Raw genomic sequence first — 17,207 nt, forward strand, 5'->3', positions numbered from 1 at the left:
ACTCAGCTGAATCCGGTTAGACTGGAAGCCGACCCCAACATAGTTGGGAAAAAGGCTTGGAGGATGACTGTCTATTCAATATATTTTACATTTATTTTATTTATCTTCCGTTTCATTATTGTATTCGAATTTAAAAAAAATGTTATTTTCTTTTATCCATCTCCTCTTAATACTTAGGTAATCTGTACACCAATACCTACCGGTGTACCAGTAAAACTCGGTACAAAAATTCTTACAGGAAGTGACACAGTATCTTATTTACGGGCACAGCCCAACAACAAGAGAATCCTTTTAGGAGCTTTTCCACGCTTTGTCTTACCATCTCGAAGATATAAGTATCGGATATCTTTCCTCTGATACTAAACAAACATAACAATTATGTTATCTAAGAATAAATAAGTTAAGTATACAGATAATGGGATAATAATGTTATGGTTGAGTATGATATGTTTTGTTGGGAATTCGAAGTTACCTTACCTTACTTTACGTCACGCTTCAGATTTATGGTAAGGTAAGTACAGACAGAAATAGAATCATTATTACCTAACTACAACAGGCAATTGAAAATATAGGATCTAGGTCTTCAATTAATCTAGGTCCTAGATTAATTTGCACGGTAAGATTTTGACCATCACCTGTCTGAGGCTTTACCCAACTGTGTTGGGGTTGGCTTCCAGTAAAATTGGTAAGATGAAAAGAATCATCGGCTAATCAATGAATTCTGGAATTTATTGTGCTAAAAAAAGGCAGAGAGCAATATAATGCTGCTTGAGCATTGTACTCTAATATTAGAAGGCATACGCATAAACAATCACAAAGCACACAGGTATAAACCTCCACAAACCATTTCGTACAACTAAAACATTTGCAGTACTACGAACAAGTATTCGAGGCAGCTTTTAGCTTTCTCAAATATTTAGACACTTCAGAGCCCGAGATATAACAAGTAAAATTTTATTTTCACCTGCGAGTAAACAATAAAAATACGACGGATTTAGAGTCCTCGCAAACTGAAAACTTTTAGTTGGCCGATAGTGTGTTTGGACTCATAAATCAGTACCTATAAAGATGAATGGTAGTACACACATTACAAAGATCAGGTAATAAGCCGGTATAAGACCCAGTGCTAAATGCTCAATCCTTCTCCGTGTGAGAGGAGGCATGTGCCCAGCAATGGGACGATAAAAAGGCTGTAACGAAGACCCAGTGAAAAATTTGGTTAGAATCATGATTTTCTTCTAATAAAAATATTTGCCAACCATCGGGTCAACTGTCAGCCGACTGTTCAGATGACAGTGTGCGGCTATTCTTAAAGTAAGTGCTTCAAGTAAAAGGCAACAGCTTTCAAAATTTCATTTGCAAAGTGGGTACATTACCAGTCATTTAACTTGGCCCGTTAAACTGCGGTTAAAGTACGATTAGGGCCCCGTGGTTTCATCTTACGCGCTGAGCTTAAACCGGCTGTTTCCGGACGTAATAGTGTTAAAAACTAAAATTGAATCTAGGTTAGTGAGTGGTTAAGCCAGTTAACGGTAAAATGTTTCATCCGGCCCTGAAGAGAGGCTTTTCATTTAAAATCGAACGTAGGCTGTTGATTCCACGATTTAAAATATAGGTCAGCTCTCGGCGTTGTTTAAGGGAAGGTCTCTTTGGGCCTTACTACAAAAACTTTAAACCCTGTTTTACACTTGTCTAATAAAATTTTGGCTGCAAAATGAACCATATGTCAACGTCATAATTTGACATTTTTTTAGACAAGGCATAAACTGACGTTTAAAAGTTTTTGTGGTAAGACGGTTTATGTTTACTTACCTAGAAAATCACATCAAATAAACAGGTATCTATACACTACCAGGTATAGGCTTGTGGTAACACTCGTATAGAACTAATTGATAAACTTGAACCATTCCTCAAGCATTTTGCTTGACAAATGATTTCTGTATTGGTGAGTGGTTTTGAAATTAGTTCGATTCAAAGATACTTCCTCATTGTATACTTACCACAACGAAATAAACCAAAAAGAAACTGAAGAATGTCTCATAAAATACACTAAAACTATAAACCTAATTCGTTCTCCTGTCCAAGTATTTTCTTACATCATCTCAGAAACAAGAAATCAATCTGTCATGAGAATTTCCGAAAAGATATACAAGAATATATACGTTTCTAATAAACTAAATGATTTACATAGTAGTAGTTAAACAGCGCACATTAAAATATCCATCGCAGGTGTTTTGCCTCATTAAGGAACATTTTAGAAATTCTTTTGGTTTTATACAGGGTGTTAATATTTTTATGTCAGGAAAATTCTGACCGCAATCCCTTTTCAGCCAAAATATTTTCTCAAGGGGAAAAACACGTGTTACCCAAATAAACGTGTTTTAGTATGTACTTGGTTATATTTTTTTCGGAGCCTTTTTTACGGCGTGTATTTAAACGTTGTGTTTGACGAGGAGACGTATGTACACAGTTTAACCAGAGCACGTGTTAAGTAAAGTCTATTTATCTTAAGGCTATACACAGTCAAGTTAAAGATATATTAGTTTTAACTGGAAAGTACGACAACAGCAAAAATACAAATATCACAATAAACAAATATCACTAGGATATAAAAATATCACATTCAAAAAATATTTTATTGTACCTAGTCTATTGCATCACAGTTTTATTCGGCTATCAAATTCAAAATACCTGTTACATTCAAATACATATCAGATATATTTTTATTTTAGTTTTGAAATAAAACACAATATATGAAACGTTGAAAAAATATTGGAAAACAATCACCCTGTATATTTTTCATGTCGTAGTGATTTTCGTCAGTCAACGCGGCGTGTTTTATTACGGGCTCGTCTCTCTTAATTATTTCTATTCGTTTTGTAAGAAAAAATATCTCGACGCGTTTAAGCTTCAGATTTTAGGATAAATATAGCCTCCCCTTCTCAAGTTTTTTATTTACTCCTCGTTTAAAATTAACGCTTGGTTCAATGAAATGCAGTTTTTGGACTCAGAACTTTAAACTGGATTTGTTTTCATTGGATTGTTTGCATTTCATGAATAATTTTCCAACAATGTTCAATGTTTTTTTTACAGGTTTTTTGAATAATCATATTCAAATCAAAGAAACGTACGAGTACCTTAAAAGTTTTCCGATGCCAAGAGAGGTCTATGTCTTAAGGGTGAGATAGTGAAGGGATAATTCTGGTATACTAAAGGTACTATTGAGAAGCGAGCTAATTGTAATTACCAACAGCACGTGAAATGAGTGCACTAACACTACTTATTCACAGTGCAGTCACCCGTAGCTGTCAACCGATTTCAGGCATTCGCTTCGCAGAAAACTTCTTTGACACCCAAAACTATGAACTTCTTTTCACAAAGCTACCTTTGTCTGTACTCCAATCGTTTGACGTACGACAAAAATGCTGCATATGCGTTGTTTTATCGACTCGCATATCGATACGTTCACGTCACTACAAATAAACGTGTGACTTTGACATGTTGGTAAATGAAAACGACTCTATAGGATATTGCTGGCGCTATACGGGCATTGATAGGGACTGATGGATTGTCATGGAATTTAATGTGGAGAAGAATATGTGTACCGACTATGGAAGAAACATGGAAAAATGGATGTACATCCCTAACATTACCTAACCTAATTAATGTCTATTTTGTCGATGGTACCTAAATTCTCTTACGGTCTATCTGATTTCAGAAGCATTAAAATATCGAAATTTATCATTATTACACGAATTTGTTTACTCTATTACTCTGACAATAGTCAAAAATACCAAATGTAAACATTGGAACATATTATTTGCTAACTCAAATCTTATAAATGATTCGATTTCCAAATAGCAATACTGGGAAGCACGTATTCGGGGGATTTGGCTAATAATTCAATAGGGCCAATGTTTAACACCTGGGTAAAGCAATAACGGGCCTTTTTGATGTCATTTATGGAATATCCCTGCTCTTATTGGCACAATGATATAGTGGGTAGCCCATGGCGTGTTATGGTTTTTTGGGCGATCTAATTACTGTTATATTATGGTTTTCTGTAATATTGGCCAGGTTGGTAATATATGTTTATGGGTTCTTTGGTTATTTATTCTACGTTTGTATTTGGTATTGATCTTAATTAAGGAGTAGGTAAGGGAATACAATATTTGGGACAACTAATTATATATTGTAAGGATATTTCATTTTAAATGTTCGTAAAATAATTCCGGTAGTAAATTGTAGGTATATTATGTAAACATCATAAGTTATCATTATTTAGTTAAAAAGCCACTTCAGTAATCCATTGCCGTCAAAATAAACTGTGTTGGTGTTATAAACTTTCATTACGTACTTACTAATGTTAACTGGGTCGTGCATCACACCGTAGTGCAACATTATTTCTTATTTTTTCTTTAATTTTTCTTAAAACTAACTTTATATTTTTCTTGTAATATCAAATGTAGAAAAAAATGCTGAAGATCCCGATGAATAACTGTGACTTTATTATTCGTATATATTTTTCTTTTATTTAAAAAATCGTGCTCGTATTGCCAAAGGTCAATAAATTGACCGAGTGACATTATGTAACGCATTACTAATATGTACAAATATTGTAGTTACAGTTTTTTTTTCTTTATTTTATGGAATACGCTAATCTTTGGAACTACTGGACCTATTTAACAAAATATTTCAGTGATAAGTCCCATTTCTCAAGGAAGGCTACTTATTATCGCTACTGCTGGCAGAAGCTGATGTTTGATAAGTAGGTACGTTATATACATACTTCTTATAATACTAAACTCTTAATAATAAATGTGGTAATGTCTTTGATCATTTTGGCGATCAAACTTGCAGTATTGATTATTTATCCGTTAATAACGTTAGTACGAAAGATTGTTGTAAAATACTTATGCTATCGACGAACATTTCGCAACACGTTTGTTATGTTACATTGTAAGTTGCAACCTTTTACTTACCCAACAACATGTTTCACTGACGTTTTTCGCTTGGGGGACATAATCTGAACGAGCCGCTTCCATTAGGGGGCTTTCCCCCTTTAATAAGCGCGGTCTCGTCACTACAAAGTCCTGCATATTTTGTCATAGTGCTAAAATTACGAGGCCAATTTAAAAGTGGGTAAGTATCAAGGATTTATGGAGAGTACAATTTTTACTTGGGCTTTTATATTTTTTGTTTTTTTTTTTTTAGTTCGTAATTTTTGAAGTTTAAGGGTGAATTTTTGTCAGTTCATGTTTTTGATGTAGTGATTACAGGTCTTTTAGGTGTAGTTTTCACTCAAGCTATTCTTCTTTTCCATTTTGTTTTTTATTTTGGTAAGAAGTTTTTCCTCAAATTGTTTTCATATTAAAAAAGGTATTTTCGTTTTTTGGTACCTTACCTAAAGAGTAAAATTATCGGGACTCCACTATCCGAGTGTCGTAATAAGAAGATCGTTAAAATCATTTTTTAATAGGATGCTATATTTTATCCTGACGCCATAACAACCAGTGTTAAAATAGAACAAAATAAATACTTTAGGTCTCTCCCATACAATACAATGAAGTAATTTTTGTAAGATAATCTTGGCCACAATAGGTAGAAACTAGAAACGACTACTCAAAACAGAAGCATCCCCAGATAAATTCAGAAACATGGTATTCAAATACAGCAACAATCAGTAAATATGAGACCATGAATGAATCTTCATATCCGAAACTAGATATTGATGATATTTTCAATATAAAACATCTGAAACACGTGTACAGTGAACATAAATGAATATGATACGGAATCATATTCAATAAGGCAGTCATTGCTGTGTTATTTGTTCCTTCAAAGGCTAGGCGTTAGTGTGATTCTATTTTGAGAAATGGTATATTGATGTCATAATATGGAGTTGGTATCTACTGTTTTCCCTACAAAATTAACTTTTTTTTAACATTGATTGAAATAGTCAATTTTGGCTCCTTAGACATAAAACGTGGTATTATAAAGAACCGGTCTGAGTGCTAGGTTTCATTCAGCATTTTAAAGTAACTTACTGGTACCTAAGAATAAGTATTATATTTGTAAAGTTGTATATATTGGGTATAGATTTTATGTAATAAACAGATAAATGAAATAATTTAATTGATGAGTGATACAGTTTTATACAAATCAAGACCACAGAACTCTAAACAGCTTTCACAAAACCGAAAACAATTGAATCACGGTTTTTATAGTAAGAAGTATATGGTAAGAAGCTTGAATGGTGCTTTATTATACTAATTAGTTTTAAAAATAAAAGGTTCATAATTGCAGCAAAAAATCACTTGGGGGAGATAGCAAAAACAAAAGGAAAAGGAACCATTTGGATCAAATGACCTCTAAATTGTATTTCCTCAAGTTAGCTCTACGGAAGAAAACCGTAATGATCTGTAAGTAAATATTGTTTTAAACAAGCACTTAATTTTTGTTTATTATTAGTTTTTAATGTGTACTTCGGTTTACAGGTTCTACTTAAAAAAATATTTTTACTTGGGTACTTTCCTACTAATTTTTTTATATTTTGTTTATCAGCCAAAGACAGAAACGCGATTCCCAAAGCTATATTTCAAACATCTCAAAAAAAGTCCTTTGTCCTAATTAGATGCATCAAAGCAGCAATATTTAATGTCCCATTTTCTACACAAATCATGGTGCCCGTCCCACGATCGTGATAGAAGGAAATAAACATAATAAGGTGGCCAATGTTTCTGGACGAACCAGGACTAGTCCTTTAAGGGCCTGATGCTAATTTATGAGCACGTACAAGAATTTACGGGCGTTAAGCGTGAAAATGGGTAATTTGTCTTTTGGTTAATATCCGACCGCCGAGTTTTGCGCTAATTGAATTAGCTGGCTATTATTCTGGTGGAATGGAGACAACTTCAGACTTGTTGGCTATTTATTCTTGATGCATTTAAAAATATAAATAAGAGACTTTTGGTTGTTGGGAACTGTTGAAGTCACAGAAACGTAATGGGATATAATCGATGAGTTTTACGCTAATTATATTAACTGGCTGATATTCTGGGAGAATGGAGACAATGCTCAGACTGGTTGGCTATTTATTCTTGAAGCTTTAAAAAACTTAAATAAGAGACGATCTGTATGGAGCAATGGTCACCATGTCAGCCTGCCGAACCTGAGGTCACGGGTTCGACTCCCGGTACGGTCGACATTTGTGTGATGAGCATACTTGTTGGCCGCGGTCTGGGTGTGTAATATGTTGTTTATCAGTCGTGTTAGCACCCATAACACAAGTTAATTAATGGGGGGCACACTAGGGGGCTAACCGATCGAGTTTAAAAGCGGGCCCCAGACTTTTGGTTGTTAGAAACGGTCGTACGGTGGTATCCACAGAAATGTTGTATTGAAATATAATCGATCCACTTTTGGGTTTCAGGCCTGTATTGTTTAAAAGAGAGGTAGGTAAGAAGTGGACCTTGCAGCGTAGTGGACGTTACACCTTTTTCTGTTTAAAAGGCTTTTAAAGAGGTTCGAGTGGTAATACTTGAGCGTAAGTCTGATCCCTGAGTTCGCAGTATAATTTACCTCTTTGCTGGCTATAGCTAATATTGACTACAGTTTGAGGCAATAGAAAAATGTGTTTTTTTTTTGTCCGTATCCCTACTAATATTATAAATGCGAAAGTAACTCTGTCCGTCTGTCTGTCTGTCTGTCTGTTACGCTTTCACGTCTAAACAACTTAACCGATTTTAATAACATTTGGTATAGAGATAGAGTTGACCTTGAAAAAGAATATAGGATAGTTTTTATCCCGGACTTTTGAACTCTATGCGGGCGAAGTCGCGCGCGGAAGCTAGTAGATATATGTATAATATATTTTGTTTATGATTGAAAGCGTAATGTTAAACGACTCAGACATAAAAACATAATGAAGTGACAATAAAGAATATGAAGTATATCCAACATGAAAATTACCTATTCCAAATTACAGTCAAAGTTACAATGATAAATGATTGAAAGCCCAAATGCTACTGTCAGCCCAATTGTTCTATTGTTACAGATTGTTATCGAGTCTATTAGTTTCCAAATACTACAGCTTTATTTACAAGTTGCTTTGTTCAGTTGGAAAACTGACTCGTGTATTTATATGTCTTCTGATAAGTCCGTCTTGTCCTTCTGTGCTGAGGTTATGTAGGAAAAAAACTATTGAAACTATAAATCAACAGTCCATTTATTTATTCATTATGCACTATGTTCAACGGCGGACTTAACCTTAGGCGTTCTCTGTCAGTCTACCTTAGGGTGGTGGCGAAAAAGAACAAGTGGTAGGGTGCAACACTGTTGGAGATTTATTGCGATATAATCGTCGCCGTTTCAGTTGAAAGACATCCACTGCTTTCCGGCGATCTTGGCCAGATCGTCCGTCCATATAGTCTATTTTAAAATAGACCAATAAAAATCACCAGTTTTCGTCAGCAGTTCAATGGAATCCCGTGAGAAGCATTCTCCAGTAAAAAGTGGCCTTATAGCCTTTTTCGATGAATAGACTATCTAACATTATAATATTTTTTCAAATCGGTCCAGTAGATCCTGATTTTCAAATCAAATTAAATCTCTTTATTTTCAGGCTGCATAGGCCCATAGATATATACCTTAAAGACTAACATACATAATATATTATACAAACATTGTTAGTGTATAAAAATATATTTTCGAGATTAAGCGCATTTCTTTTGACAAAATTAAAATATTCAAAATCCAAATTACACATAAGAGACATGAAAACTATTATTATACGTATCACACACTAATCCTCAGCTTAAACGATTTAAACTGGTGCCTGTTAATTAATTCAATATTAATTACCGGAAGTGTTAACACAATAAATACGGAAATGACATCACAGTTATTACACAAACAAAATGCAGAGTTGATTGTTAATTAAATTATCTGGACGCATATTGGTTTTACTTAAAAGTACAAAATGAAATGTATTTTTCAGAATGTGACCGCTCGCTTTTTAAAAATCTTCATGACTTTTTATTTATTTACAGTTACAATAGTTAAAACATTATTCTACCTCAGTTAACTCAAAAACATTAACAAGTACCTATGTTTGGAATTTTACATTCACAAATGACATCTATACCATCCACAAATCCACGACCCCATAAAAAAATCCCAGCAAAAAAAAATACAGAAGAAGTAATAATACAGCTAAAGCTATACCTCCGCAGTATATTCAAAGGGAGCTTGTCACAAACACATTTCCAGCATCAAATAAAACAAAATCAAACAAAAATCATAAAGGTACAGTCACCTATTTTCTTTACTCAACCGAATACGTGTATTCAGCTCTAGTTTATTTTATTACGCAGATGCGATCTCCGCATTCATGAATCCAAATGTACTTTTCTATTATTGCCGACGATTTTCCGTACATCGCTGTTGTGTTTCTGTATTTTTTTAAATAAAATGTGACCGGGTTTGAAATTTCTGGCTTTCTGCTTTTTCGACTTCGCCTGGCTGGTTGGTAATCATAAATTGGGGACTGTATTTGCTTTGTATATTAATTATAATGGTGTCCAGGCCGATTGTTGGCCAGGGCATATTAGAGGGCACAATCATTTGCACATAGACAGTTACACTCCCTATTCCTTAACTCTTATAGCTCAATGGCATGGTGTAATCCGACTTGATTTTATCATCGTTTATTTATTTTAGCGTTAATGAGATTGAACAGATTGTAAAAAATAAAAGAAATACTTAAAATTGCAAATATATTGTCACAAATCCGTTATCGCAATTTTGCTCGAGTCCTATTATTCACACTTAGAAAAATGATCGTTATATCCTTTTCCAGATATTAATCCATCTTCCAATTTATCAGAGCTGTCAGTCTGTTTGTTACCGATTTAGTCGAAATCGATGAGGTTAAAATTACATCGATTTTGATTTAACCGATTGCTGTCTTTAATAATAGGATTATCAAAATGATGTAACAATTAAAATATTTTAAGATACATCTTAAACAAATGCTTAATTTTGGATAAAATCGTTGTCCTACCGTTCGATAATCTCGACTGGGTCCAAAGCGGGTAGCCTAGTAAATTAACCCGAATTGATCACCCATTCTTACACATTAACTTAATCTATGGAGATAAAGTTAAGACTGGGATTAACATCAAATGTGCACAGTTGAATTCGGTTTGACGGCTAAGTGTTTATTTGATGCTGATGGCTTTTAAAACTAGTTTCTGATATATTTTAGCTTGTTAATGTCCCAGTGTGTACTAGTAGAATGATTTATAGTATGTTTTTGGTGTCTGGATTCATTGATTAAATATATTTCTTGTTATTTGGAACAGTTACAATAAGCAGTTAATTTTTATCGAAACAAACTAAAATTTTATTAATCCATAAATTAGTTATTTTATTGCCACCACATACATAGATCTGGTCCTAAAATTTGGCTCGTATCTATGTAAAAGTGTAATTAGGGTTCTGCAAAAAAAAAGATTTGGCAATACGCCCAAGATTGCGGCTGATAAACGCCGATCGGATTCCGTATCACATTGGAACTTAATATCGGGATTCACGAATGGTAGGTGTATATACGTGACGGAAATACGAAATAAACCTCATATGCTAGGAGGTGTGATCATCTGGAGACTTCAGGACTCCTTTTAAGGGATAAATGTGGTGTATGGTTGAATGAGAAGTGTGTTGTGTCTCTTTTCCTTAGAGCCCTGGCGGCCAACGTATACCTGATAGGTGTTATGTGTGAACTGCCATTCATCTCCATACTGAATTATGGTCCGGATTGAACTATCGGCCGCCAATTTGAACTACAGCGTTCAGTGGCTCTTATGAATTTATGATTCAGTTGAAAGTTGTCCGTTACTGGAGACAGGTCTCCACCAATCATCTCCAATATTACTAGTACTTTGCTCCTTAGTTTTTAATTGATAATAATTTTTAATTTTGTAACTCTTCAATTTCAAACAGACAAATTGATTCTACAACTTTGACTACTTAACAGCGCTCATTATTTTTGAAAAGACATAAGATCCTCTAAATGGTCTTAAAGACATAAATTATTTGAATTCTGAATTTCAGAGACCTCTTTATACCATTTCAAGATGTTTGTTAATGTAGGTAGTTCACTTTTAGTAAAGGCAAATTAAGCTGTTTCAATTACCCTTTTCGTCATGGTCTTAAACATTTTAAAATAAAGATACTTACAATTTAGCGAAATATCTTCCAAATTCTGCTCACAAAGCCTATATTTTATTGTGACTCGCCGTGAATCTCATTATGATCATTAAGAAAACGGTTGCTTAGTACAAAAGTCATCAATCCTCGCGAAGCAAGAAAGGAGCGGCTCCTATTAATTTTATTATAGCGATAAAATAATAATTCAGAGCCATGGCATGACCGGAAATAATATCTTGCAGCATTAAACAAAAGGTATAAGTAACGGTTGCTCGTTCTTTTGGCAATATTGGGGAATTTGCTGAGGTGTGGCTTCTATTATGAGATTGGGATCCGTGGCCATAATTTTATTATGCGTCCAAATTAAATTACCGGTCGATTTTATTTTTAATCAAGTGAAGTAGCTCCTTTACACTTTGACCGCGTTATGCTGTTCCCTATTTTATTGAACCTTAAATTACTGCCGATGAAGTCGATAATTCTATAGATAGATTAGTATCTACAGTGTAGCAGGTTAATTGTGATAAAATTTCAGAGGCGATTTTGCAATGGTTAATTTTAGCCTTTAAAGCTTGGAAACGAACTTTGACGCAGAAATGGAGTTAAATAAGTAACACAATTTTTATCGACGGATCCCTATTTAAGACGCATATTTTCCCCTTCTTTATTATTTCTGTATATGTATATGTCTAATTTTAAGTGTGTGTATGCGTCTTTTGTTGCGCAATATATTTTTTTCTTTCTTTCTATCCATAAAATAACCAATGCGACTTTTATCAAAAGATTTGTAAGTATGAAGTATTTAACGCGAATCTAGCTCACATTGTTTTCCAATCGTGACGTCAAACTTACGTAGCGGGAGATAAAGTTGGGCGCCTTCCAAGTCCCATTAATCAATATGGTTGCCGCTCATAGAACGCCTTTATGCGTATGTGTTATACTGGAGATTTATTCTGTGTGTAATAATAATAGGCTATGTGGTAGAGACTGAATTTTGGTACCTATTTTGCAGAATGCACTATTATAATGATTATCTATTACGCATTGCGCTTATCCTTCTGTAACTTAAACATAGGTGCACTGTCTATAGTTTCACTTTATAATCGGATGAATCGGCTAAGAGACTTTGCGGTAGTACAGAAGGTATGAACGAAACAAATGTTAGCTTTCCACTGCAAGGAACATACCTCATCTCATACAGAGAAGGAATGAGTGTTAATCACTACGCTTGCTCAAGATAAACTAGCGATTTCGGGCACAAAGTTTCACATAATATTCTCCTTCAGTCATTGGTATCCAAGTTACGCTTAGAAAGCTCATACTGCTTATAAAAGTTACTTTGGCACTTTCCTGACTCGGAATCGAACTAGCACAATGCAGCAGCAGATGCTTTAACCACAAAACCACCACGTCAAAGCTGTATTTATTTGCGTAAAATATATTAGCAGAATAAGGAAATACAATGATGCACGGTTCATACTTTTCCTTTAGTTGGATGTCGTGGCTGATGAACCCTTTCCGCGCGGCGTAAAAGCAATAAATTATACGATAATGAAGGCAGGCCGCTACTAAGGGTTGTGAGGATTGATTTTTAATGTAAACGTGTTTATTTTATGGCAAAGTAATGATTTAATACCCCATTACATAACATGGAAAAGTGTTATATGAAGGATGTATTAACAAAATACCTGAGCAACGGTTTTTTTTAAGTTGTCTTGTTTAGAAAGTTGTACGGGCGGAATAAAGTTTATGGACCGTCGTCATTGTGTTTTCACATGTAAGATTTTTTGCTTGGATAACTGAATAGCGACGTCAAACTGTTTAAAAACACGTAAGGTTTAATTTAACATTGACCGCGAATTTGAGTTCAGCAATAAAACTAACTATTCTCTGAAACGTCCACGAGTAAATCCATAGCAAGATTCGATCTATTATTATTATTAAGGTATGACATTATTTACTCATTATGTGACATAAAAATCCTTCACAAAAAACCTCGTCAGCCACTTTTTTTGGCTTTAACACCATAATTAATCTATATAACCTTATTACTTGGCAGTTTATCTCGAATTTAAATACTATGGCTTAGAGACGTGCCAAGTGTGAAGTGAGTTAATGTGTCCACAAACGAGACTTTAAGGCTGCAATTGTCACAATACTGACAAAGCGCAAATGCTCGGATACAACAACAGTAAATAGGTCAGTCTCTACTTTTAACGAAGGAATGTGCACCATCGTTTATTACTCATAAGTTGGCTAGCACAAAAACTTGATGAATTCCTTTCATAAAACTATATTGTAAACTATATAAAGAGCTGTTTTGAGGGATCTACTTCTTGAACCCGGACTAAATGAAGCCTACGTCCTTTCTCAAGCTTTTGACTAATTTTACTTAAATTGGCACAGTAGTTTTAGACATTGATTGGTCAACGACAGACTGACAGAGTAATTTTAGTAAGTTTTACTATTTAAATATTGGCCTTTTGTGATCTCACAGATATCTCATTTCACATTCGCCTTCTCGTGGTAGGGGATGGGAAACTCTTAGCACAGCTCGCTGGCAGGAACCATTCAGATGATGGATGACCGCCAATGAGGCTCAAGTAGTGAATATTAAGAATTATTTATCAAAACTGTTCCGATAAGGAAATATATGTATATCCTTTTTACTGAAAGGAATAAAGAACGGCGGATATTTGTGAAACGAGTGTAATGATGAAAAAATGTTTTGCCACTTTTTTATTAGACGTTGTTATTTGAATATTAAGTACTTTATATTTTTAGCCGGTGTTAATAGAGATTAAATTATCATTAAAGTACCAAAACCTTCATAAAACGTTAGCCTAGAAAAATGATTTTGTTTTCATTTGCGGTAAAAAAAAACAAATCTTACTAATAGAACGTTACGTTTAACATGGAAATATAGTATTTTGGGTTGCCAATTTGCGGAGCAGCGGATTAAGATGACGTAAAACTTTTCATATACCTATATAAACTGGGTATTGATATGGCTTTTCATTTCATTAAAATGCATGCCTTCCTAGAATTTCCAACGCCAACAAAATAGTTCAAAATGCGACAACAGAAATAAAAGAATCCAAAAAATATAATGTATTTCAGTAATCAGAGTATCGTCCTTAACACAGGTACTTTGTCATGGAATTGGCCTCCGTTATCGTGGAAACTCAACGCCCTGTCTATCTGCCACTCTCGCAACGTTTTAACCTGTGTCCCAGGTACGACCTTATCATCTTCATACTTCGACTTAAACAGTTCACTGCGAAACATTTGCAGCTGAGCTTTCATATACTCTACAGGCACCTTAGTAATCGCGAGCATCCTAGGTTTGTAGCTGTCCACTTCAGGCACATTCCTAGCTTCATATAATTCATACACGAGATACTTGTCGTGAGGTTTTGGCAGTCTCAAGAATATGGCATAGTCGTTTCCGACATGGAGGTACCCCCGTAAGTTATGCTCGGCTTGGAAGCCATCGATAAATTGGAATATCTTGTGCAAACGGACGGAATTGGATTCTTCGAAAAATATCAAGCAAATTGTAGTTATTATTTGGATCTGGAAAATAAATAAACAGTTCGTAATGATGAAAATTATCCTTGAACTTGATTGCTTCTTGTGTACAAAGAGATGATCAAAGATACCTATTGCGGTAATTCAGGATAAGTAAAAATTAAGGTAAGTAGACGTTATCAAAGGTTTTACTCGAGAGTTCGTGAAAAAATTCGAAGGTCGTAATATCTTATGACTGTAATTCAAACCGATCGACAAAAACACTTTACGAAATGTTGAGGATTTCGTAACAAATATAATTATTTTCAAACTTTGAAACAAAACATTGGCCTCCCTTTTTATTCAGCCTTAATAAAATAAGATGTTTCGGGAGAGTTATGATGACAAAGATGCATTTGAAGATTAAATTTCACTTTGTACTTGTTTCAATGGCTTTAAAAGTAGGCAAAGTTTATTAAAAAGGAGAAACATGACACTTCATTAGTTTAATTGGTTCTCTTTTATACTTTGAAAAGGTGTTTTGGGCAAGTGCTTTAAAGGAGATAGTATCAGGGTCAGTTCAAAATACTTTAATGATAGGTTCTTGAAGTGAAGAAAAATAAACTTTAGTGAGAGCGTAACACTTACCAACTTCATGTTATAGATATAAAAAACTACAATAAACAGCCAAAACACGTTTCAGGGATCGTTACACATCATCGCAATATGCTGAATTTAAATCCAAATAAAATATTATCAGAATATTTTACGACGCCGTTAAATTTTAATGTTGCAATGTATTTTTTGCAATATATTTATGCTGAACCGAATGACTGCGTTTCATTTGTTTTGAAAAGTATATTTTTTTATATAAATTCAATTTTAACGATATGACTGTGGGCTATGCATATTTGTACCTATGTTTGTATCGTGTGTAGTGCGTGATAATTTGAATGTAAGCAAATATACATATTGAAATACTTAAATCATTTTTAACTAACCTAGATTTTGACACTATTTTGTATGTAATCGATGTATGTGTTGTATGTTCTATTGTATTTTTGTAATACATGCTCAAAGATAACAGTTTTTATTTTAAATTAATGCTGACGATTGGCTCGTTGTTTTATCTTATCCTAGCTTTCTGGGGATACTGATTATTTAAAACATATTTTGTTCGCTATTGAACATTTTGCGTAAAGTAAAATTAAATAAATAATTTCATCATGCTATTCAGACCATCAGAAAGCTTCTACTTAAATTAATAAAATTCCAGATACAGTAAAATCTTTTCGAAAATATTCAACATAGCGTTTTACTAACGGGAGCAAGTTGCAAACTGTTTTTCCAACGCCCCTCATTTTATTCTGATTAACTTTGTTGCAAACTCCAACACATTTTATCGTTTACCGAGACACTTCTAGTTTCTTGCTTTTTGTTACAGAATAAGTGTATAAGGGGATTTAAATTGCAATCGCTGCGTAATATAGCTAAGTCTCAGTTGGCTGCCTACAAAGCTACCTACAAAGGATTGTGCATTATCATCATCTTCTTCGCCTTTTCCCAACTTTGTTGGGGTCGAATTCCAGTCTAACTGGATGCAGCTGAGTACCAGTGTTCTACAAGGAGCGACTGCCTATCTGACCTCCTCAACCACGTCCTCAACCCAGTTATCCGGGCAATCCATTACCCCTTGGATTATACATACATTAAGTAGCATATAAATGGCAGTTTATGAAGAAGTACATAATTTATTTTTCTTTGGAAATCATAAAGATGGTCCCGATACGATGGTCCCGACAGAATTCCAAAATGTTGACTCAAAATACCGAAAAGCTGACTCATTTCCTTCCTCCGCGCAAAAAACCAACAGCGGTCGACCTCAATATTTCCGATGTCCTACCAAAACATTTAATGTAGCTTGAAAAAAGAGAGCTAAATAGTAAAAAAATCAAAGAAAATGTAATATTAAGAGGAAGTACAAAAAACACATTGTTATTTTCATATAATATTTGACATAATAATATTTTACTTTCCTTCCTTGTTTGAGAAACGTTCAAAAAGTTGCTACATGCTGGATTTATTTTGAGACGAAAACCACCAACTTTTTTTTTTTCTAAGAACTTTTCCTTTTTTAACAGTTTTGTGGGTTCATGCCCCTGTAGTTGAGAAATCAGAGGTTAATTCCTTCCAGGAAATATGGTGCGAGAAGATGTGGGCGTTCACCTTTTCTATTGTATTTTTTTAATAAGAGTTAGAAAAATACCTCATTGTGGTTCACCCACATATTCAAGAAACTCTATAATCGAATTTTGAATAGAGTTAAAACACATACAATAGAGTTTTAAATAAAACCATGAAAAATGAGTTGAACGGATTAGGGTGCAAAATTCTTACTGATGATTAATGTGGTAGGTAGTGAGTTTGTTTGTGTATTTGCTTGTTACGCTTTCAAGTTAAAATGTCCTATCCAAAACGATAGATAT

General features: G+C 34.1%; 1 protein-coding gene across 1 annotated transcript; it reads right to left on the bottom strand.

The window, feature by feature from the left end:
* Nucleotides 1-14,316: 14,316 nt before the first annotated feature.
* Nucleotides 14,317-15,526, bottom strand: LOC110379013 (uncharacterized). Its single transcript, XM_021338511.3, has 2 exons — nucleotides 15,370-15,526; nucleotides 14,317-14,787 (listed from the first exon to the last, which is right to left on the bottom strand). Exons 1-2 carry the CDS (start codon nucleotides 15,376-15,378, stop codon nucleotides 14,335-14,337), a joined length of 462 nt encoding a protein of 153 aa, XP_021194186.2. The 5' UTR covers nucleotides 15,379-15,526; the 3' UTR covers nucleotides 14,317-14,334.
* Nucleotides 15,527-17,207: the final 1,681 nt, after the last annotated feature.

This window comes from Helicoverpa armigera, chromosome 2 (genome assembly GCF_030705265.1).
Source record: "Helicoverpa armigera isolate CAAS_96S chromosome 2, ASM3070526v1, whole genome shotgun sequence".
In the NCBI taxonomy this organism is placed as follows: Eukaryota; Metazoa; Arthropoda; class Insecta; order Lepidoptera; family Noctuidae; genus Helicoverpa; species Helicoverpa armigera.